A 21,465-nucleotide genomic window follows, 5' to 3' on the forward strand; every position below is an offset into this window, starting at 1 on the left:
TAAAACAGAATCTCGTGCACGGCAAGCTCAAGATCACTGGTAATTTCCGCTGCTCTCTATTGGCCTCTGATGGCTTTTCTATGGCTCATTACAAGGAGGGCGGGATGGCGACTGAGCAAGATGAATCCTCCCTGTTGGCCAATTGTCTAACTATCGCGGCGGAACGCTCATTCAGCTGCTGGTGCTTTGTTTTACTACAGCTGACAGCTCGCCTGGACGTGTTGGACGAGCATCTCTGCTTCCCGCCACCGCCCCCGCCCGACCTCGCCGACGACACGGGGCCGTTCTCCCCGGAGGAGTCGGCCCCTTTCACTCCTCCGAGTTTCAGGGGCCGTGACCGGGTTTTCGGAGGCGCGTTGAGCAGCTCTGATCAGTTCCTGGCGCAGCACGATGCTCGAGAGGAGCCGGCGGAGAGCTCCAACTCGTACAGCTCGCTCACTGAAATAGGGACAAGGTTGTCCCTCCCAGATGAGCCCGCGGAGGCTCTTCACTACCAGCAGGTGCCAGCCATGTCTCTGGAAGACATCGGAAATATAGAGATCTTGATAAAGGTAAAATAATCAACTTATGACAAACTATGAATCTGGAGGACTGCGTGTAAAATAGACTTATAGTCGAGCAGTGAGTAATGTGGACATCACAGATATGCCGATTCCAAACACCAGCTAATAATCATCCTTCGTTTAAATAGAATCTCTACAACCTCTCCTGAGTCAAGACTCCTTTAAAACACGAGATAGTTGTTTACTGATACTGAGCTCGTTCCTTTCCAATTCCTTCCCACGGCCAATCAGCGGCACCTACTTTTTCTCCGGAGAGGCCCGCTGTCTTCGGAATACGACCAAATATTTTCATTTTACCTTCATGAATAACTGTTGAATTGTCCGCCCTCCCCCCCCCCCCCCCACTCCCTCCCAAAGGGCGAGGCGGCTGGCGTGAGAGAATCAGCAGCGGCCGGTGACGAGAAAGAACTGACCTCAGGGAGCAATTTTGAAAGGACCATCACAGTTGTCAAGGGCAACTCCAGCCTAGGTATGTGTTAATTTCTTTGCATTCTTTGATTTGCCCTTTTGTTTATTCTCCTCCTCATCCTCCACAGATGTGTAAATGAGGTTGCCGGACCTGAAAAGCGTATTGGCCTTTTTCTTTTGTGGCCTTTTTTAAATTTTTTTTATAAATGCCAGATTTGAAGCAAAACGATAGAAACGATTTTTTTTCAGTCTGAAAGGGTAATTTCATCGCCATACAGGGTATTTCCATTTCAATACCCACCCATGGGGCTGCTACCGACTCAGAGAATACTAAGTTGTAGCTTCAACACGGAGGTGTTATGTTTATAATTTTCAATGCCTCGCTGAAAGCCGTGCCTCATTTAGCTTTTTAGTACACTTTGAAGGTTTTTATTTAATGCTGAATTCTAAATGTCTACATCGTAATGCGTTTGGCTTTTGTATTTCTTATCTTCGCCATGTGGAATTCAAAACAAAATTCCACTCATAAATAGAGCATATGATGTTATTTCTTTTAATATTTGCAAAATAATCCCTTTGCACCGTGCAAGGGAGTTTGAAAGTTTTAGATAGACCGGCCTCCAAAAATATTATGCCGCACTCTGAAGTCACTCCACTGAGAATACATTGAAATCCTTATTTGTGAATAATACGACTGCTGAATAATTTGACGAGATAAGAAGTAGCTTTCTTGTATCTTCTTCATTTCAAGTAAGGGCCCCTTTTCATCTGTAACAGAGCCGGTGCCGACAGGTTTACCGGTGGCCCCGTTGCTTTTTCTTTTTTGATCGAGGAGCTCATTCATCGGTGATTGTTTTTCAAGTTTAAATCTCTAAACTGCTCATCATCATACCCAAATGCACTAACGATTCCTCACAATCCACCCTCCAAGGGATGACCGTGAGCGCCACCAAAGACGGTCTGGGGATGCTGACCCGCAGCATAATCCACGGGGGGTCCGTGAGCCGCGACGGACGCCTGGGCGTCGGCGATCTCCTCCTGGCCATCAACGGCGAGCCCACGGCCGGCCTGACCAACGCCCAGGCTCGCGCCATGCTGCGACGCCACTCGCTCGTTGGACCGGACCTGGGGTAGGAGGCTGTAAATAGAAAGCACACACACACCCATACACACACACACACACACACACACCACACACAACATTGAATGAAATGTAATAAAAAAAAATATATCGAGTCAAACCTCTGACATGTAACGGTTCAATGTTGTGTTTGAATTTTCCCTAATGAACAGTAGTAGATAAAACTGTGATCTATGGACCTTTGCTTTATTAGTGTGATTGTTTTCTGATTGACGCAGTCCTGATTACGATGCAGCTGTTTTAACACCATTGCTACAAGGATTCAATATCATAGATATTCCTTACTTAGCATTCCGGGCCAACTTTCAGGGCTTCTTCATTCCCTGCGCTGCAAACATAATTTGGTTGGTCGTGAACCAGCAAGGTCTTTGCTTTTGGCGCTTTGCTTTTGAAAGATGCATGCTAGTGAGAAATTAAGTGTACAGCACAAGCAACCTTTACAGCTGCCTTGTATACCTCAAGGTCCAGCCTTGTTTACATGGCTTCCAGGATACATGAAAAACGTCATGTGGGTATCTGCTGCTCCTACCGACGAGACGGGCACTAAAACAACACACAGCTATGTTCACTTTGACGAAATAATTGTTTTTATAACATTTAAGGACACAAACATATGTAGCAGAAACCCCAACATATCCGTATGAATGTGAAACTAGGCCTTTTATGTCTTACATAAATGCAAGCGTTACAAACCATACATCCTGATGTAATTAAAGCATATGGTTATTTAATGCAGTGAATTTAAAAAAACAAAAATAATATGCAAAAGTAAATCATGTAACGGGAAAAGGCAGAGGAGCTGCAGTCCAACACGGAAACCTGATGTGGTGTTTCACGAGTTCTGCTTGCTGAACTAAACTTGACAGTTTGTTCGCTCCGGTGCATAAAAGCCAACTCTTCACATTCTAGATCTGCTTGTGCACCCGAGGACGATCTGTGCCCATTTTATGTGTGAGTATGACTAACTTCCACGCCGGTGGCGTTTTTTCGGTTTCCGTCCTCTCGTCCTCTCCGTGTGCTGTTCAGGAGCTTTATCCAGACGCAGAATTAGACACGTGTCCAGCCGGTGATAACGGCAAAGTGCAATTGATGATGATATGGCTCAAAATGTCATTCCGATGGGTCAAATCAAATGTTGAATTTGTCAACTTCTGATATACGACACATATCGTCTAAACAGCCTCTGGATGAAGCTCCATCGACTGCACTTCTTACTGACTTAACTTGCTGCATGACATGATATCTGTGACTAACATTTCCAATCATTCTCTGGATGTTTTCTCCCATTTTTCACTTCCTGTTTTTCCCCATTAACAACACATATCTCTCCCTCGCATCCATTTAATGATTTCACTGGGATTGGTTTCGCCTCTCCGTCTGAGTGCTACCATGTTAAAGAAATCAAACTCTTCAAATGTGTTCAGAATCAACTTCACTCTGAATGGTTTTTAAATGGGTGTCGGATTCTGTCGGCTACCTTTTACTTTTACATTTACACAAATTAGTAATCTGCCCGTGGATTCATAATAACATGTCCTTCCAATTGGAGTCGTCTTCACGACATCGTCATTCACACAGAAGGTAAAAAAAAGACTTGATTTTCACAGACGTTTCTGAAGGCAAGGTCTGTTTTGAGACCGGTTCTAAATACAACGCTTTTGAGTAAAAGACAGTGTGGTTATCAGATTTAAAAGAAACTCTTATGTTCAGTGAAGTAGTTTTAGTGTTTTTCTACCCGTTTCTCTGTTTTGGGAAAAAACGACCTTGCAGCATTTCTAAACGGGGGATAATTGTCATTAAGGAAGGGGATGGTAAGCCTAAAGGTTTGGTTGTTTTAAGAAATATTTGACTCATTTGTGTGTGTGTGTGTGTGTGTGTGTGTGTGTGTGTGTGTGTGTGTGTGTGTGTGTGTGTGTGTGTGTGTGCGTGCGTGCGTGCGTGGCCAGCATTACATATGTTCCAGCAGAGTATCTGGAGGAGTATAAAGCCAGCCGTGTTCAGGCTAAAGATGATGTCTTCCGTGTACCTGCTCCCATCCACGTAGCAGATCCAAAGTACGTCCTCGTGTTGAAGCTCGGCACATTACGTCTGGTGGTTTCATTTTAGAAACAGGTCCACTTGAAAAGTGCCCACAAACCATCAACATTATGGAAGCACAAACCACATGCATCCGGGATCCGTCAGCAGTGTTTCTTCTGACCTGAAATTATTAACTTAGACCACGTGTGCGCACACAACATCAAGGCACGGCCGTCTTACAAACCATCAGCATATTAAAACCTCATCCATTACAAAGGCTTTCATAGACAACAATGTGTAAAACTGTGGATTTACTAATGCTTTGGCCAAATACCCTTTCATCATCAGCTATTACTACCACAATTGGAGGTAATAGCTGATCTATTACTACCACAATTGGAGGTAATAGCTGACCTATTACTACCACAATTGGATGAAATAGCTGATCTATTACTACCACAATTAAAAATGAAAAACTATTAAAAGCAAATAGGCCGGTGCACATGTGTCATGAATCATTCATTTTGTGTGTCAACCTATTTAACAAGGACCCTTTGTTTATGTCTGTGAGGTCTTACAAACATGTTGTAGTCTCTTTTATGAAGGTAATAGCAAAGCTTCTCATGTGCTACCTTCCACCACCAGCTGGTCAAATGAAACAGGGAACCACTTACAAACATTGCCGCACAGCACCACTGATGTTCAACACCTCCTCAGGATACCTCTCATGCATGTTATGAAACTAAATCTATCCTTTAGTGTTTGTCCCTGGAGCTTTCTTTAGAATTTTACCATATCTCTTTTCTTCCATTTTTGTCTATTTAGGAATATTCCAAGCCTCCCTGAACGGGAAGACGGCGAGGGGGAGGAGAGTGCCGCTTATAGCAACTGGAACCCACCCAGGAGGTGGGGAACCACTGTATTCACGCATCTCATCCCACTTTGTGCACCTGCCTGTGACAAACACACGTTGCACAACATTAGAAGCCAGAATGAGCATGAATCATTGAAAGAAAACTAAAAAAAGTCCAATTCTGAGAAAGAAAGAAAAAAACTAAACTAAACCCTTAATTTACCCTGCGTACCTTCCTCAGAGTGGAGCTCTTCCGAGCGGCAGGCAAGTCCTTGGGTATCAGCATCGTCGGGGGCCGAGGGATGGGCAGCCGGCTGAGCAACGGAGAGGTGATGAGGGGCATCTTCATCAAGCACATCCTGGAGGACAGTCCTGCTGGACAGAACGGGACCCTGAAGACCGGGGACAGGATTGTCGAGGTAAAGGAAACAAATAGCTGGAACTAGAAGATGGAAGTAAGATTTATTCTATCAGAAAGCTTTTTTTATTTTGACGACACAAGTACTTCCCGCGCTATTTGATTTAGCGTGCAGTAATTTGAGAGGGGGGGGGGGGGGGGGGGTTCGAGGTCCTTAAAACCTGACAGTGTTTTCTCCACGTCAGGTGGATGGAGCGGATCTGAGAGATGCTACCCATGAGGAGGCAGTGGAGGCCATACGCAGGGCGGGCAACCCGGTGTCCTTCTTGGTCCAGAGCATTATCCACAGGCCCAGGGTAAGTCGCTATAACAACGGCTCGTAAGTGATCGGAAGGTCACCGGTTTGTTTTCCCCATTTAATCTGCAAAGCCCATTTAGGGCACTTTCAAAAAACACAAAGTGAAATCCACAAGCCCTTGTGTCGTATCCGTTTGGCATTTGATATTTTTTTTAACGCCATTTTCAGATCTTTTTTTTGAGATCGAAAACAAACCCTGCGTGGCATATTAAATATATTAGCTAGTATTTAATCTCCAATTGCGACACTCATTAAAACCATATTGACAACATGGTTTGCTGCTTTAAAAAGTGCCCTCAGGCTGTTAAAACACGAGTAAGTAGATTCCCGCTGGGGCTGCAGTTTGTTGGGCTCCAGTGTCGGATCGCTCACAGTCAATGACTCCCCTTGTCATCTATGGCGTATTCCCACTTGCCTTTTCTTCTCTTTCTGGTCACTCCTTACGCCTCGTAGCAACTCATAATTTAATGATGAAGACGGGGGGGAAATCTCAAAGCAGTTACAATCAATTGGCAGTGTGAGGGGGAAAAAAAAAAACCACTGAGCGCTAAATGTACACAGCAGACAAAATGAGCAACTGCTGATATCGACCCTATTTAGTGTTTTGATTATTTAGCGAATATTGGAGTCACCGCAAAATTAATGCAAAAGCAATGTGAATTTTTTATCGGACGATGTTATAAAACGTAATTATCTATAGGTTTTTGTTGACTTTGGTCAGTGTAAAGCTAACGTTAGCCGCCGGCCCCCGAGTGAAGCGAACCGCCCGCTGGCTGGAGCTTCCTGTTAAGGACACATTTCAAGGCCCTTTTTTGTCCAACCAGCAGCAAGAATGCAAATGAGTCCACGTCCTTTATGTCCATGCTACATTTCTAGTTACGTTTGCCTACATTATGAATCGCCTCAAACCTGCGTCTGTGTGTTCCCGCTCCGCTGCCTGGTCAGGCCGAGTCAATATGTAACCCGGCCGCGTCGCCTGCTGTAGAGAAACCCAGCACCTCTTTCACATGCATGCCACATGCCACATGTCAGGTAATCTGTCTCTCTCGTTTTGCCTCTCATTTCTGTTGCATCAGCAATCCATCACAGCTAATCTCCGTTGCATTATCGCTTCTGCTGCCGCCGTTCCTCGTCCCGTCTCTCAAACCGTTAGAGGAGTCTTTCTTTTTAAGTGCCTCTTTGACTTTGATACACGCATAATGTGCGTGTTGACGGAAATGAAGACAAAGTGGAATCGGAGGTCCCTTCTCGGAGGAAAAGAACCAGGGGAAACGCAGACGTCCTGTTTAGTTTTCTGCCACTGAGCCGTCGCACTATTGCAGTGACGTGACCCGCGATTTTGTTTTCAATCAGAAGACTGAGCGAAATGCTAACGATCTATTTTGTCGTGGCAACAGCTAGTTTTTTATTTTTTCTTCTTCTTCTTTTTAAACCTCTGTGCTGGAAGCTCTTTAATGTTGACTTTATATACACTTTCAGATCATATTCTTAATGCAACACCACGGGGGATATTGAAATCTTTCCCGCTACATTTCACAAAGCAACTCACGGAGTAAACAATAGAAAAGTAAATAAGGAAATCTTTCATACCTGCGTTGCCACGCGGCTGTCAAAAAGTGCTCAAGGCGCCCTCAACGCGACAAATGTAGGAAGAAGACGTCTTTCCAATTTACCATAAAGTCCCTGATATTGAGTTGCAGCGCCGCTAAAATTCATAACGATTGCCTGAACAATTTTTTTTTAAGAGGTAAATTATTTTGATTGGATGATACCTCTAAGTGCTGCAGGCTGCTTTTTAAACACAGCCACTGGGCTCCACCTAGAGAGTATAATAGCAAATCCATGCTGTCTCCCGTTAAGTTTCCAATCCTCCTCTTGTAAGCAGTGAATAATCTCCACGTAGCCTGGGGGAACCTCTGAAACTGTTAAAGTATTTCAGAGAAAGCGGCTTTGGCTCTGATTTTTATATATATATATATTTTGTTCATGCGGAGGAACGGCTGTCCTCAAGGAAGCCGCTCGCTTTAATGGTTACTCATTTGAATAAAACCCGAGGTGCCTCTGTCCTGCTCCCCAACTCCCCCACCCCCCCCGAATGGCCTCCGATTCAATTCTGTCACAAAGGATCAGCCGTCATAGGAATTATTTGTCATGTTGTCGGCTTGTTGGTCCTGTGTGTTGCTCGCAGAGGCCGCCGCTGCCCTTTCTGCAGCTAAATAGCCGCCGCGGGTCGAGCGTCGGCTGCACTAATCAAACCTACATAGCACCGGCCCTCCCCCAGGTTAGAACGCTACCCCCTGTCCGTGTCTGCATGCGTGTGCATGAGCGTGTCCTTCACCTGCCCTGTACTGCTTCCACTTGTGAAAAGTTCTGTTAACAATGAGCTGCGTGAACGTGAGAAAAGAAGGTTAAACGTTACAAATGACCGCCTCATGGCCCTTCGTTCATGGCCGGTAGATGACTACCGTGACAATGAATGAAAGCCCACGAGGAGGTGTACAGACTTGATGTGGATTGTTCAAAATGCCAAACTGTTGTTTTAGGGATGGACAGAATAGTTTTTATTTCTTCACGCACTCTCGAAAAAGACATTTCTTTTCACCTGCTTTCATAAATGAAGAAAAAGGCATTGTGGCAAAACTCCTGGAGGTTCACCGATAAAAGAAGGACATTGGGACCTTAAGAAGACTATCCAGGCAAAACCTTGCTTGTTTTTTAAGTCCTAAACACAAGGGGAGAAAACAATTTAGAAGGCACTTACAATTCATTTGTTTTCTCACTTGTTTGTGTGCGTTTTAGAGTGGATTCGCTCGTATGTGCACCACTCCTTTTAGGCTTTGCCTCGTCCGAAAAAAAATGAAATCCCAGTTAAAGCTTTTACTGTTAATGAATTGGATTTTTTCCCCTGATGCCAGCTTTTAAGAGTCCAATTTCTCCTCAATTATCCCTCAAACATTCTCCCAAGTGTCTCGCTGCCAATGTAGAGAGGACAACTTGATAGGACAGTGTGGCAATCCACGGGTGTGGGCAAAAAGAATCTGCTGGGAGTCACGAGTGGTTGCACAAAAAAGGTTTGATTTATTTCTAAACGTCCAAACAAAAAGAAAAAAAAGCCAAAGTAAGTTCTTCCTCTTTGGAGGGTTTGGGTCCTTCGGTCCCGCTCGACGGTCCAGCACTCGATCTCCTCACTGCAGGGAAAACAGAAGAAAAGTCCTTAGGGGTTAACGCATATGTGTTAGCGCAGGCCTCGGCCTGACGTCAGCTCCTACTCACGTCTAGTTCTCCCTGGCTGTTGGAACGGTTGGTCCTTTATAGTGGGGCCCACCTTCATCAGCCTCATGAGCCGCAGCTGTGCCGCTCGTTGTCTCCCGGGGGGGGGGCGGGGCGTATCCCCTTTTAGTCACCTGACCTTGGTGCTGATTGGTGCTCCTAGGGACCTGCACCCGTGGGTTGCCACAACTCCCCCACCCCAGCAGAAAGCCGGGACCCCGCCGTCCCGCCCACATACAAACGTCCCGCCGGGACAGTGCATCCGCGTTAGCATGTTCCTTCCCTGGTCGGTGCTCCACCGTGAATTTATAGTCCTGGAGGGTCAGGAACCAGCGGGTGACCCTGGCGTTGGAGTCCTTTGCCTGCGCCATCCATTTCAGGGGGGCATGGTCGGTCACCAGGGTGAAACTCCGCCCCAGGAGGTAGTAGCGAAGCTTGTCCAGTGCCCATTTTATGGCGAGCGCCTCCTTCTCCACAGTAGAGTAAGCGCGTTCGTTTGGCAGAAACTTTCGGCTGATATACATCACCGGGTGCTCCTCTCCGTCTCGTACCTGAGATAGTACTGCGCCCAGTCCCACTTCCGACGCATCTGTGTGGACTAGGAATGGGAGAGAGAAGGCAGGCGTTACTAGCACCGGTTTGGTGCACAAAGCCTGTCGTAGGCACTCAAAGGCCCCGTTAGCTTCGGTGTTCCATTTGACCTTGTCCGGCCCCCGTTTTCTCGTCAGGTCATGCAAGGGGGCTGCCATAGTTGCGTAGCGGGGAATGAACCTCTGGTAATACCCCACCAAACCTAGGAATGATTTGACCTGGCGCTTGGTCTTGGGTCTTGGCCAGCTGAGAATGGCCTCTACCTTGGCATCCTGGGGTCGCACGTTGCCCCGTCCTATGCGGTAGCCCAGGTAAGAAGCTTCCTCTAGGCCCAGCCGGCACTTCTTTGGGTTTGCCGTGAGGCCTGCCCCGCGAAGGGCCCCCAGAACAGCTCTCAGTCGGCTCAGGTGAGTCTCCCAGTCGTCGCTGTGAATTACAATGTCATCGATATAGGCTGCGGCATACCCTTGGTGCGGCCGGAGAATCTTGTCCATTAACCGCTGGAATGTGGCGGGGGCTCCATGGACACCAAAGGGCAACACGGTGTACTGATATAGGCCTTCGGGGGTGGCGAAGGCCGTCTTCTCTCTGGCCCGAGTTGTCAGCGGCACCTGCCAGTAGCCTTTGGTGAGGTCCAAGGTGGAGATGAAACGGGCCGTTCCCAGCCGGTCTATCAGTTCATCCACCCTGGGCATAGGATAGGCATCGAACTGGGAGGCGTCATTGAGTCTACGAAAGTCATTGCAAAAACGGTAAGAGCCATCTGGCTTGGGCACCAGTACCACTGGGCTGGACCAGGCACTGTGGGACTCCTCAATGACCCCCAGCTGGAGCATTCTACTCACCTCCTGCCTGATGGCCTCTCTCCTCGCCTCGGGGACACGATATGGCTTCACCCGAACCGTTACTCCTGGCTCGGTCCTTATGTCATGGGTGGCCACGGCGGTCCTGCCCGGCAGGTCGGAGAAGACATCCAGGTGCTGCCACACTACCTCACGTAGGTCTTGCAGCTGACTCGGGCTGAGATGGTCTCCCATGGGCACATTCGGTAACGGGATCCGAGCGGTAAGGGCCGGGGTGGGTTGCGCCGGCGGTCCTGGAAGACTCTGCCATTTTTTAAGAAGGTTAACATGGTAGAGTTGTAGGGGCCTGCGCCGGCCAGGCTGACGTACCTGATAGTTGGCTTCATTGACCCGTGTCACCACCTCATAGGGTCCCTGCCACTTAGCCAGGAACTTGCAGTCTGCGCTGGGGACCAACACAAGAACACGTTCTCCTGGTTGGAAGGCACGTACCTGGGCACCCCGATTGTACACTCTGGCTTGGGCCTGCTGTGCCTGTTGCAGGTGTTCCCTCACTACTGGCCAGACTTGGGCCATCCGGGTCCTCATTTGGTCCACGTGCTCGATGATGGTGCGATGGGGTGAAGGCTGACTCTCCCAGGCTTCCTTGGCGATGTCTAAAAGTCCGCGGGGTCTTCTCCCGTACAGCAGCTCGAACGGGGAGAACCCTGTGGACGCCTGAGGCACTTCTCTTACCCCAAACAGAACGTAGGGTAGCAATTGGTCCCAGTTCTTCCCATCGGCCTCCATTACCTTCTTAAGCATCCGTTTTAGCGTCTGGTTGAACCGTTCTACCAGGCCGTCCGTTTGGGGGTGATAAACTGATGTTCGTAGTTGCTTCACCTGTAGCAGTCTTAACATTTCTTTTAAAACCCTTGACATGAAACAAGTGCCCTGGTCAGTGAGGATTTCCTTTGCTATTCCTACCCTACTGAACAATAAGAACAATTCTTTACCCACCGCTTTGGCGGTGGCAGCTCGCAGTGGTAGAGCTTCCGGGTATCTGGTTGCATAGTCTATGATCACTAGGATGTATCGATGACCCCTACTAGTTTTGGGCAGTGGACCTACAATGTCCATGGCAAGTCGCTCGAATGGTTCTTCGATAATTGGCAGGGGGATTAGCGGGTGCCTCACTGAGGGCCGGGGGGCCACTAGTTGGCACTCTGGGCAGCCGGCGCAGTAATCCACGACTGCCCTTTTCATGCCGGGCCAGTAAAACCGGGTTTCTATCCTCTCCCGTGTCTTATCCATCCCTAGGTGAGCGCCCATAAGGTGGGAGTGGGCCAGATACAATACCTTACTGGTGTAGGGGCGAGGGACTACTAACTGTTCGACTGTCTGCCCTCCTTTCTGGCACATCCTATACAGCAATGAATTTTTTGTAACAAAGAAGGGGTAAGACAAGGCACTCACCGGGTCGATGGGCTGTCCGTCGTGGGCGAGCACCCGAGCCCAGGCGTGTTTCAGGGTGTCGTCTTCTTTCTGGGCTGTAGCAAACTGGCCCTTTCTGTTCCCCATCCCGTCCGCGACTAAGGGGAATTCTGAGAACTCCGTAAGGCTCCCGCCCTCCCCCCCTCTGGGGATTTGGGATCCCTCCGTAGCGGTGTCCGTATCGGGGGTTCGGCCCCCCGCCCGGTTGGAGCCTCCTGGTGCAGTCGAAGGCGAGGGGGGAAGGGGTCTTGCCTCTTCCGGGGGGCCCTCGTCGGACGAACCGGACGGAGCGTGGGCCGCACAGGCAGCCCTGGGTCTCCCGCGTCGGATGGGTCTTGGCTGGGAGGCCCTATCGTGCCCTCCCCTCGGTCGCAGACCCCAAAATCTCTCAAAAATGGGGCAGTCGCGTCCAATGATCATGGGGACCGGGAGGTCGGGAACCAGCCCAGCCCGTATGGAAAAAGATCCCCGGGGGGTACACACCTGGATCCATCTCGTTGGATATGCCTTGAGGTCCCCATGGACGCAGGTCACCTCGATGCGTGGCCCCTCTTCTCCTTCCGCCCACTCAGGGCGGATCAGGGTAACCACACTACCCGAATCTATCAGGGCTGAGGTGTCCTGGTTCCCGACCCGAACCGGCACAGTTGCGGCGCCGGGTATTGGGGGGGTCCAACAGGTAGTCATGAGGCACCTCCCTGGGCGGTGCTGTTCCTCCGTGCTGGCGGAGGGCATGGGCACATCGCCCGCAGGGCACTGCCGGGCAATATGTCCTAACTGGCCGCACGAAAAACATCTCCACTCAGACCTGTCGGGTGTTGGGCGCGGAGCGGTTCTCGGAGCCGGGCGAAGAAGGGTTGCTGATGGCCGGATCGGAGCCCGTCCCTCAAGGCCTCGGGGAGCAGGGCATGTCCCCGCCGTCATCTGCTGGCTGACCCGATGGTTCTCCAGTAGGTTAATCAGCTCGTCCACCGACGCGGGGTGGTTCTGGGCTGCCCATCGCTTGGCGTCGAGAGGCAGGGCCCGGATGCAGCGGTCCATAACGACGCGGTCGATGGCAGCTGGACCCTCCCCGGTCACCAACCAGCTACGGGTAAGCCTCCCCAGGCGCACCACCTGGCTCCGCACGGGACCCTGGGGGTCGTACACCCAATCGTGGACCCGCTGGGCGCGGCCGGCTAAATTGTGCCCATAGTGGGCCAGGATGGCCCCCTTCAGCGTTGGGTAGTCTGTAGCCTCCCTGGTCCCGAGGTCTTGGTACGCCCTCTGGGCGTCCCCTGTCAGAAAAGGCGCCAGAATGTGTGCCCACCTGTCTTCCGGCCAGCCTTCACGTTCTGCCGTTCGTTCGAAGACCTCAAGGAAGGCCTCCACATCGTCTCCGGGGGTCTGCTTTGTGAGTAGAGCTGTTGGGGACGCGTGAGGGGCCCTTGGGGTTAAGTTCTCAGCCAGCCGGTCGAATGTCCCCTGAAGGGCTGCCATGCTCTGCACCTGCTGCGCCTGGGCTTGGAGAAGCCTGGCCATCGCGGCCTCCATTGCTTCTCCCATAGTCTCCTGCTTTCGGGGTTACGGCGGTGGAACTAAAGAATCGCCCGCATCCTCCACCATATGTGGCAATCCACGGGTGTGGGCAAAAAGAATCTGCTGGGAGTCACGAGTGGTTGCACAAAAAAGGTTTGATTTATTTCTAAACGTCCAAACAAAAAGAAAAAAAAGCCAAAGTAAGTTCTTCCTCTTTGGAGGGTTTGGGTCCTTCGGTCCCGCTCGACGGTCCAGCACTCGATCTCCTCACTGCAGGGAAAACAGAAGAAAAGTCCTTAGGGGTTAACGCATATGTGTTAGCGCAGGCCTCGGCCTGACGTCAGCTCCTACTCACGTCTAGTTCTCCCTGGCTGTTGGAACGGTTGGTCCTTTATAGTGGGGCCCACCTTCATCAGCCTCATGAGCCGCAGCTGTGCCGCTCGTTGTCTCCCGGGGGGGGGGCGGGGCGTATCCCCTTTTAGTCACCTGACCTTGGTGCTGATTGGTGCTCCTAGGGACCTGCACCCGTGGGTTGCCACAACAGCATGACGCGAAGAACCGCTAACAGCGGTATCTTCTTTTCCAATCGCCAGACTTTCTGGCAACGTCCTTTTTAGCTCCATCGTTGCAGAGAAACGTTGGAGCTCACTCAACGCATCGACCACGCACATCTCGCCGTGGTTGTGGTTTTGCCAAGATTTTGTTTTCTATTTAAGAAAGAAGTACTTGAAGTTGTTCTTTATTCCCCCCCCCCCCAAAAAAAAGCAAAGAAGTGCCCTTTTCTTCACCAGTCTCATCTCTAAACAGATGGTGTTTCATGATACAGCATATGGTCCGGCTTGTATTCTCTCACAGCGCTTTTGACTCGGTTTGAATTTATCCATATTAATGAGATTTAAACACGATGCCGTACCCTTCGCTGTGCGCGATTGGACGTGACCCACATTCATTCATGCTTACTGCGGGTGCGTGATGTGGAGCAGAGGGATTCACCTGCATGTCTGTCCCGTGCGCCGCAGTCGTCGCTGACGGACTCCAGCAATGAGAGAGCCGCGGCGCAGACGAGGGACAACAAGGACAAGGTTGGTGTCTTCAATTACCCTCCACTGACAACTTGAATCAGTGTTTTTTTGGGAGTTCCCCCCCCCCCCCCCCCCTCCCCCCCCGTGCCCTTGTTCCCCCGTCAACTTTTCGGAATCAGGTTTGATCAACATCAACAGCGCTTGCGTTCGGCTCCTCACAAAGAACATGTCGTCGAAGGCGGCGCTGTCACTAGATGAAGCTGTCCGTCAGAAATGTGCTGTCTTCTAAAGTTGTTGCCCTTTGTCTCTTCTCCGTAGGAGGGTTACAGTCACAGTAGACTTTTCCTCCGCCTCTCCCCAACTAACCCTTTCACTCCTACCCCGTTTAAGGTTTGTGGGTCTCTGTGTTGTGCTTTCCACTTTCCCCTCCCGTGCAGTAAACGTTGATTCAGCATGACGGCGCACACGCGTGCAGTACACACCCCTACATGTGCTAACATCCCTGCCGTCCGATTTCCTTGGTGCATTTTTGTCAAGTCTGAATATTGTTTTTGCATTGTGTTTACTTAATGGATGTTAATATCTTTTGGCTTGATATCATACCAAATATTTTGTATGTGTGATTTGTTGTCCTTGTTTTTCAGGTAAGTGAACATATGATTGCTGCATATTAGATTTCTTTAGACTAATTCGGTGATTAAGTAATTAGATCAGTTATTAATTACGCCATTACATTTAGCATTTTTAAATAAAGTAGACACAATTTCAGTACAGTTATTTTCCAATTAACCTAAATGAACCTCTGGCATCCATTTGAAAACATATCACATAATTATTTTTCAGCTTAAAACTAATATCCCGCTCCAGGTGATAAAGCAGTTAATTCTATTGATTCCATCACCAGCGCTCATGAGCCTTCCCGTTTCTGAAAACCTCATTTCAAGCTGCTTCTAAACTTAAAAGAATAAAGACATGACATTCTTCCCTCTCCTTACCTTCCACTAATACACCGCTTTTTTCTTTTTTTTAAAACTCCATCTGTGGCGTGACAGCCTGTGAAGCGTGAAGCGGCAAAGGCATCTCCCCCCAGCCCTGTCCTCCTCCTGCCAGTGGTGCCCCATGTGGGAGAGACTGATACAGACACGCTGACAGAGATCCCAGGCAGACCTGCAGAGGAGGAGGAGGATGAGTTTGGATACAATTGGAGTGAGTTGGATTTCTGTTTTCCTCTGGTAAAAATTATATATATTCCGTTTGCAACAACAGTAAAAACATGTTGTCACGTTCGGTTTATTACACTTGGTCTGTTATAATTCCTCCGCTAAATAATAGTATAGTATTTGTAGACAGAAACCATATTTAGTTACTTACTTTGTGCATGTGTTATCCCCCAACTGCCACTAGAGGTCCCCCAAGGTTCATTTATTTTCTCCCCTGCGCACAAAATCGTCCCGAGTCTGCAGTGAAAACAGAACAGACTCTGGTGCTCGAGGTGCTTGTACTTCGGCGAAAGCTGAAGGACTCATTAGCATGACACAGACACTCAAATGTCAACTGCAGGATGAAGGAGGATGAGGTCACACAGTCAGTCCCATTCAACAACCAGCATAAAGGACACACTTCCAGCCTCTGAACACCTGGGACTGTGGTGAATGTGTGTGTGTGTGTGTGTGTGTGTGTGTGTGTGTGTGTGTTCCCATCCTGCGGGGATACGATTGATGAGGTGGGGCCCGGGGAGGTGAGTTGTGGAGATAAGTACAGGACTGATGGTCCAACAGTGGCAGGGCGCCCAGAACAACAGGATCCCATCGGTCTGAACAGCGGCTATCTCACACACCAGAGACAGGAGAGGTGGAGAGAGAGAGAGAGAGAGAGAGAGAGAGAGAGAGAGAGAGAGAGAGAAAGGGTCAGTGGGGGTAACAATAGAGACACGATTGAGACAAAGAGATAGAAACTAAGCAGTGTGACATTTTAAACTTTTTTAAACAAGAAAATCAATCCAAACACAGACACACACACCTCTCTTTCCGACTCACACCGACATGGAAGTTAGTGCTCGAAAAACGAATCTGGACCAATTCCGCCGGATTGCCAGCTTACATGTGTCCGCTACTTGGACTTGACCTCCTCTCTCTTTCAGAGAACATAATCCAGCGCTACGGCAGCCTCCCGGGAGTCCTACACATGATTGAGCTGGAGAAGGGCAAGACAGGCCTGGGCCTCAGCCTGGCAGGGAACAGGGACCGCTCTCGGATGAGCGTCTTCGTGGTGGGGATTGACCCCAACGGGGCGGCCGGCCGGGACGGGCGCATGGTAGTCGGGGACGAGCTGCTGGAGGTGAGTTGCTGTGTCGATGGTGGGTCTCACCCCTCGAACATATATGATCTATTCCAGAACGTACACACACTTCTGATGTTTTGCCGCATGTGTCTGTAACTGGTATGTTTTGGGTGTCACGTCAGATCAGTGGGCAAGTGCTTTATGGCCACAGCCACCAGAACGCTTCCTCCATCATCAAAAGCTCCCCATCGCAAGTCAAAATCATCTTTGTCAGGTATTCAAACCCATTTTATTCCTATTTCAACCACTATGAATACATTACCATGGCAACAGTCACTTCATTGCACTGCCAGACGTCTTATGGTGAGAAATCTTCAATTCTATTGCAATTTGGTTCAAAATCCAATAGAGGGAGCTATTGTAATTCAACACTAATGTGCAATTCAGTGATGAGAGTTAGGATCATTATTTTAAGATGCCAAACATCTAACACAGCTAACCCTGTGCACATTTAAAAAAAGGGAAGAAGTAATATAATATATATATATATATATATATATATATATATATTTGCTAAAACGATGTTTCCCACAAGTGATTTATTTAGTGTATATAGTTACGCATCCCTTTCCCGACCCCTGAATGACACACTGTGATCATCCCGCGTGGTTTACGCCAGTCCCGACTCTTTGGAACAGGAACACGGAGGCGCTGGACCAGATGGCGGTGGGACCTGTGAGAGAACCCGAGGGAGACACAGTGGAGCCGCACACCGAGGTGACTCATGGCAGCACACATTCAGAAAACGCCGCGGCAGGACAATGATTTTGGAGATGTTAGAGTGCGAAGTCCCGTCTGCATAACAAGCGATAGAACTCAAACCACAAGCCATTACAATTACTTACCCTTGTGCCTTGTGTAATTGACAGTGTCTTCATGCATGTTCTTACTCCTATAAGTGTGTTTGTGTGGTCCCGGTGTTGCCATGTGTCTAACGCCCAGGGAAAATGTAAAAACCACGTACACACGTGTTCCCTGGCCAGCAGACCCAAACACACGCTTCACTTTTATGAACTGCTGCCCTTCTCGTCACAGCTGGAAACCACTGCTGCTAATGGTGATGCCGATGCTTCAAAACATGTGCATCACAGCATGGAGCTGGAGGTGAGATACACTGAACAACCCCCCCACACACACACAACACATTGGACAATCCTGTCTTTCTGAAAAACCAAAATAAAGACAAAATAGAGAGGAAGCAATGCTATAATGAGGGAGGATGTACACAGATAAAGCCCAATGGGGTATGACAGAGAAGGGGAGCATACAGGAGCAGTCGAGTCTGACAGGCTGCCGGCAAAGAGGAGGGAGACAGTTCGTCAAATAAAAAGGGGGAATAAACCAAACAACACATGAATGGTAGCAGAGCCGTTCCCACAGAAAACTGCTTACAGGGAAGTCTGTGGATGATTCCACATGTTTGTGTCTGGGTCTGTCTTCCGTACGGTCAACTGATATCGACAAATATATATTGGACTAATCGTACTACATCATGGACATTAAGTACATCTACTTGTCGAGCATTAGACCCGGTCGGGGAGAGGGGCGTCTTTGCGCTGGTGTGTGACGAGGAGCCCCGGTGTGCGACTATCCAGATGCCCCCGTCGGGCCCCCGGGGAATGACGCGACAGCATCTGGGCCGCTCGTCGACACCAACACACAGAGACCCCCGCCGGGGGAACACGCCATCAGCAGTGTGAAGGATGTACAGGCAAAGCTGTGACTAATTGTCCTTCTGGAGATATTGTGGTGATGTCAGTGATGCTTGTTTTCGGTTAGCTGTGCAGCTGCTTAGCAGTTAGCGTCACAGCCGCGTGCCGGCCTGCATTCTTGCTGTTGATGTACTACAGGTGATGCTATCAGTTGAAGAATCCTAGTTACGCACTATTGTCTCTCCCCCACAGGAGGACGGGGTGATCGGCGGCACATATGTGGAGGGAAACCCCGACAGCGGCGACGCACGTCAGAGTGCGTCAGCGGTGGAAGGCCAGGTATGTGTTACGGTCGATGGTTTGTGTGCACCACGCAGGTTCTCTCCAATCATCACTGGGATCTGCTTCTCACAGGAGGGCTGTTTAAAAGCAGCGGACAAACTCCCAGCTGTGAATGGCGATTTACTGCCGGGCTACACTGTGGAAAAGGTAGTGTGGCTGGAAATAAACTGTCCATCGTCATCTCATGTTACCTATACAGACAAGTTTCCTTCTCCGTAGGAGAAGCGACCCATCAATACAAATCCTTCCTTCCTTCTCTTTGCTCCAGTCCACCTGCCAGGACGGGGAGAGCGCGGTGGATTTATATGTAAGCTTACCCAGCATGCCCAGTGACACAGCGAGCACCCCGGGTCAACCGCAGCCGGAAGCCGACACCGGTGAGTCGGGCGTTGAGAAGTCGGACGTCCCGTTTAGTGAGATCGATAATGGACCAACAGACTTAACACGTCCTCCCTCTATTGTAGTTCAGAGTCGCTCTTCCACCCCTCCCACTCTGGCCTGTGACCCGACGACCTGTCCCATCATCCCCGGCTGTGAGACCACCATTGACATCTCCAAGGGCCGAACGGGCCTGGGCCTGAGCATCGTGGGAGGCTGCGACACCTTGCTGGTAGGTGACATGAAACAGACCATTTTTCACCACAAACAAACACAAACAAGTGACTTGATTTTCTAACACAGATATGGTGGATATATACTTATTTGCACTTTTCACAGTCTACAATCTTTTCTTAAATAACCATTTTCGGGTTACCGCCCACTTAGAACCTTTGCTTGTGGTGTATTACCCGGGTTCAAAATAGCCCCCGGCGGCTCAGGAATGCACGAAAACGATGTTGTCGCGGCCTTCCTCCTCGTCCGCACCTCGGCCCGTCTATTCTGTCTGCTCAGTCAGGCTCGGGGGAGCAGCTCTTTGTCTGGCCTCGGCCGCAGCAGACAATATCCAGCCCTGGAATGTAACCTCTGAACCCCAAATGACACACACACACACACACACACACACCGGAACGCAGAGAGAACACTCTGAGTCAGGAACATGTCCCTTCGGAGTCATAATTCAAAACAAGGACTGTCTGCTGTCAAGTTATTCGAGTGTGTCAAATCTTTCTCTGTGCTCACATGGTCGACTTTCCTGCTTATTGACTCTCATATACACGCACACACAGATTAACTCCAGATGAATCAGGACTCCTTCTCCTGGTCTGTACTCATTTGCGCTCTCTTTTTCCCCTCTCACGCCAGGGGGCCATCATTATCCATGAAGTCTATGAAGAGGGAGCAGCCTCAAAAGACGGCAGGCTCTGGGCCGGAGACCAAATCCTGGAGGTGCAGTGCCGTATAATGAGCGTCACATACGACCTAGTTTAAAAAAAAAAAAAAAAGGCATAGCGCATTTCAATAACTCGAGACGCGGCAGCTCGTGGATCTGCAACGCGAGAGCGAAGGTTCCCAATTTCACTCGGGGATCAAATAGTGCACATCTCAAATGTATATAAAAGCTGCGACCAAAGGAATCGGATTCGCACCCAAACGAAGTCATGAGTTGTTTGAGGACTGAAGAATGATTCAGTAAAAATTCAGAGGGAAGTACCAGCTCGTACGAGGGTGTGTGTGTGTGTGTGTGTGTGTTACATGGAGAGACAAGACAAGCATCCCTGCTCAACTTGGATTTGCCCTGCGTTCGACCTGCTTTGTCACAGAGGGAGGGCGGGGGTGAAGCCCGGGAGGTTTTTTGTTATGGTGGCTCAATCAGTAGACCTTCATTTGAAAAGAGCACACATGCATACACGCACGTATAGACACACACTTAACGACTTAATTGCCCCCCTCCCCCCAATCCAATCCCCCCCCCCCGCCGCGCTATTCGCTTCTGTCCGAGAGCCAAGCGGTTGTGTTTAGAAAACACGGTCAGAGTGGAAAAGTAAAAAGAAGAAAAAAAAAGTGGCTTCCCAGTCCACTGCGAAGCCATTAGCTGCTATGGGAAAAATATTCTTTTGCCTGTCCATGGCGAGGGCTAATGGGGTATTTCCCCCCCTTAATGTGGTTAAATAAGCTGGACACAAAAACTGAGCACTTCAGATTTTCCCAGACGTTTCCCAGACGGCTCCCACTTAAGTTGAATGTGTCGCAGCATTTTCATATTGTGATCCAGTGTTCCGACAGCTCAGCTGGCCAAAGAACACATGCAAACTCAGCGCCTTTTGGGAGCGTTCTGTCTTTCCGTCAGCACTGCAAAACGCTTTGTATCAAAGGGTCTCCGTCGTTTACATGTGACCGACACTCAGACCTCCTTTCGTCTGGTCACAGGTGAACGGCATCGACCTGCGTGCAGCCAGCCACGACGAGGCCATCAACGTGCTGCGGCAGACCCCGCACAGGGTCCGGCTGGCGGTCTACAGGGACGAGGCCCAGTACAAGGAGGAGGACCTGTGGGACTCCTTCACCGTGGAGCTCCACAAGAAGCCCGGCCAGGGCTTGGGCCTGAGCATTGTCGGGAGGAGGTGAATACATATGTGTTATTAGCTCCACCGCTTGGCCAGTGCTACTTTAATCGATGAGACCTGAGTGGACCAGTAAGTGTCAGAATGCTGGACATTTGGATGTGACTCTAATATCAAATTCAGAAAATGTTGCACTACAACTATATAGATTATTTATGTATTTTAGAATGGCATTGGGGATATATTGAACATAATCAGCAAGTAATATTAACTGTTTGAACTTTCTTTTTTAATGCAGATCACGGGACGAGAG

The 21,465-nt window shown here is 49.4% G+C and overlaps 2 protein-coding genes across 35 annotated transcripts in view; one reads left to right on the forward strand and one right to left on the reverse strand.

Moving 5' to 3' along the window:
* The window catches only part of mpdz (multiple PDZ domain crumbs cell polarity complex component), a 44,753-nt gene that overhangs the window by 17,993 nt on the left and 5,295 nt on the right, over positions 1–21,465 (forward strand). For 3 of the 32 annotated variants that reach the window (XM_078106262.1, XM_078106273.1, XM_078106261.1), the window contains 24 exons: positions 201–551; positions 921–1,032; positions 1,903–2,101; positions 3,022–3,063; positions 4,059–4,166; positions 4,957–5,037; positions 5,226–5,403; positions 5,588–5,698; positions 6,646–6,732; positions 7,889–7,981; positions 14,375–14,437; positions 14,696–14,767; positions 15,430–15,583; positions 16,518–16,714; positions 16,840–16,931; positions 17,356–17,434; positions 17,753–17,821; positions 18,622–18,708; positions 18,784–18,858; positions 18,980–19,088; positions 19,176–19,321; positions 19,954–20,037; positions 21,019–21,212; positions 21,451–21,465. In XM_078106262.1, the coding sequence (XP_077962388.1) occupies positions 201–551; positions 921–1,032; positions 1,903–2,101; positions 3,022–3,063; positions 4,059–4,166; positions 4,957–5,037; positions 5,226–5,403; positions 5,588–5,698; positions 6,646–6,732; positions 7,889–7,981; positions 14,375–14,437; positions 14,696–14,767; positions 15,430–15,583; positions 16,518–16,714; positions 16,840–16,931; positions 17,356–17,434; positions 17,753–17,821; positions 18,622–18,708; positions 18,784–18,858; positions 18,980–19,088; positions 19,176–19,321; positions 19,954–20,037; positions 21,019–21,212; positions 21,451–21,465 (2,798 nt within the window). Of the gene's footprint in view, positions 1–200; positions 552–920; positions 1,033–1,902; positions 2,102–3,021; positions 3,064–4,058; positions 4,167–4,956; positions 5,038–5,225; positions 5,404–5,587; positions 5,699–6,645; positions 6,733–7,888; positions 7,982–14,338; positions 14,438–14,695; positions 14,768–15,429; positions 15,584–16,517; positions 16,715–16,839; positions 16,932–17,355; positions 17,435–17,752; positions 17,822–18,621; positions 18,709–18,783; positions 18,859–18,979; positions 19,089–19,175; positions 19,322–19,953; positions 20,038–21,018; positions 21,213–21,450 lie in introns of all 32 variants that reach the window. The other 29 variants (XM_078106285.1, XM_078106274.1, XM_078106272.1 and 26 more) reach the window with 21 other exon arrangements.
* On the reverse strand, positions 8,756–13,890 carry LOC144410313 (uncharacterized). 3 transcript variants are annotated; one of them, XM_078106297.1, is made up of 3 exons: positions 10,734–13,890; positions 9,026–10,667; positions 8,756–8,888 (listed from the first exon to the last, which is right to left on the reverse strand). In XM_078106297.1, exons 1-3 carry the CDS (start codon positions 13,380–13,382, stop codon positions 8,785–8,787), a joined length of 4,395 nt encoding a protein of 1,464 aa, XP_077962423.1. In that variant the 5' UTR covers positions 13,383–13,890; the 3' UTR covers positions 8,756–8,784. The 3 variants fall into 3 exon arrangements, with proteins under 3 accessions (XP_077962423.1, XP_077962421.1, XP_077962422.1); XM_078106295.1 differs by having other exon boundaries at positions 9,026–13,890; XM_078106296.1 differs by having other exon boundaries at positions 8,974–13,890.

The sequence above is a fragment of the Gasterosteus aculeatus genome, chromosome 7, assembly GCF_964276395.1.
Source record: "Gasterosteus aculeatus chromosome 7, fGasAcu3.hap1.1, whole genome shotgun sequence".
NCBI lineage: Eukaryota > Metazoa > Chordata > Actinopteri > Perciformes > Gasterosteidae > Gasterosteus > Gasterosteus aculeatus.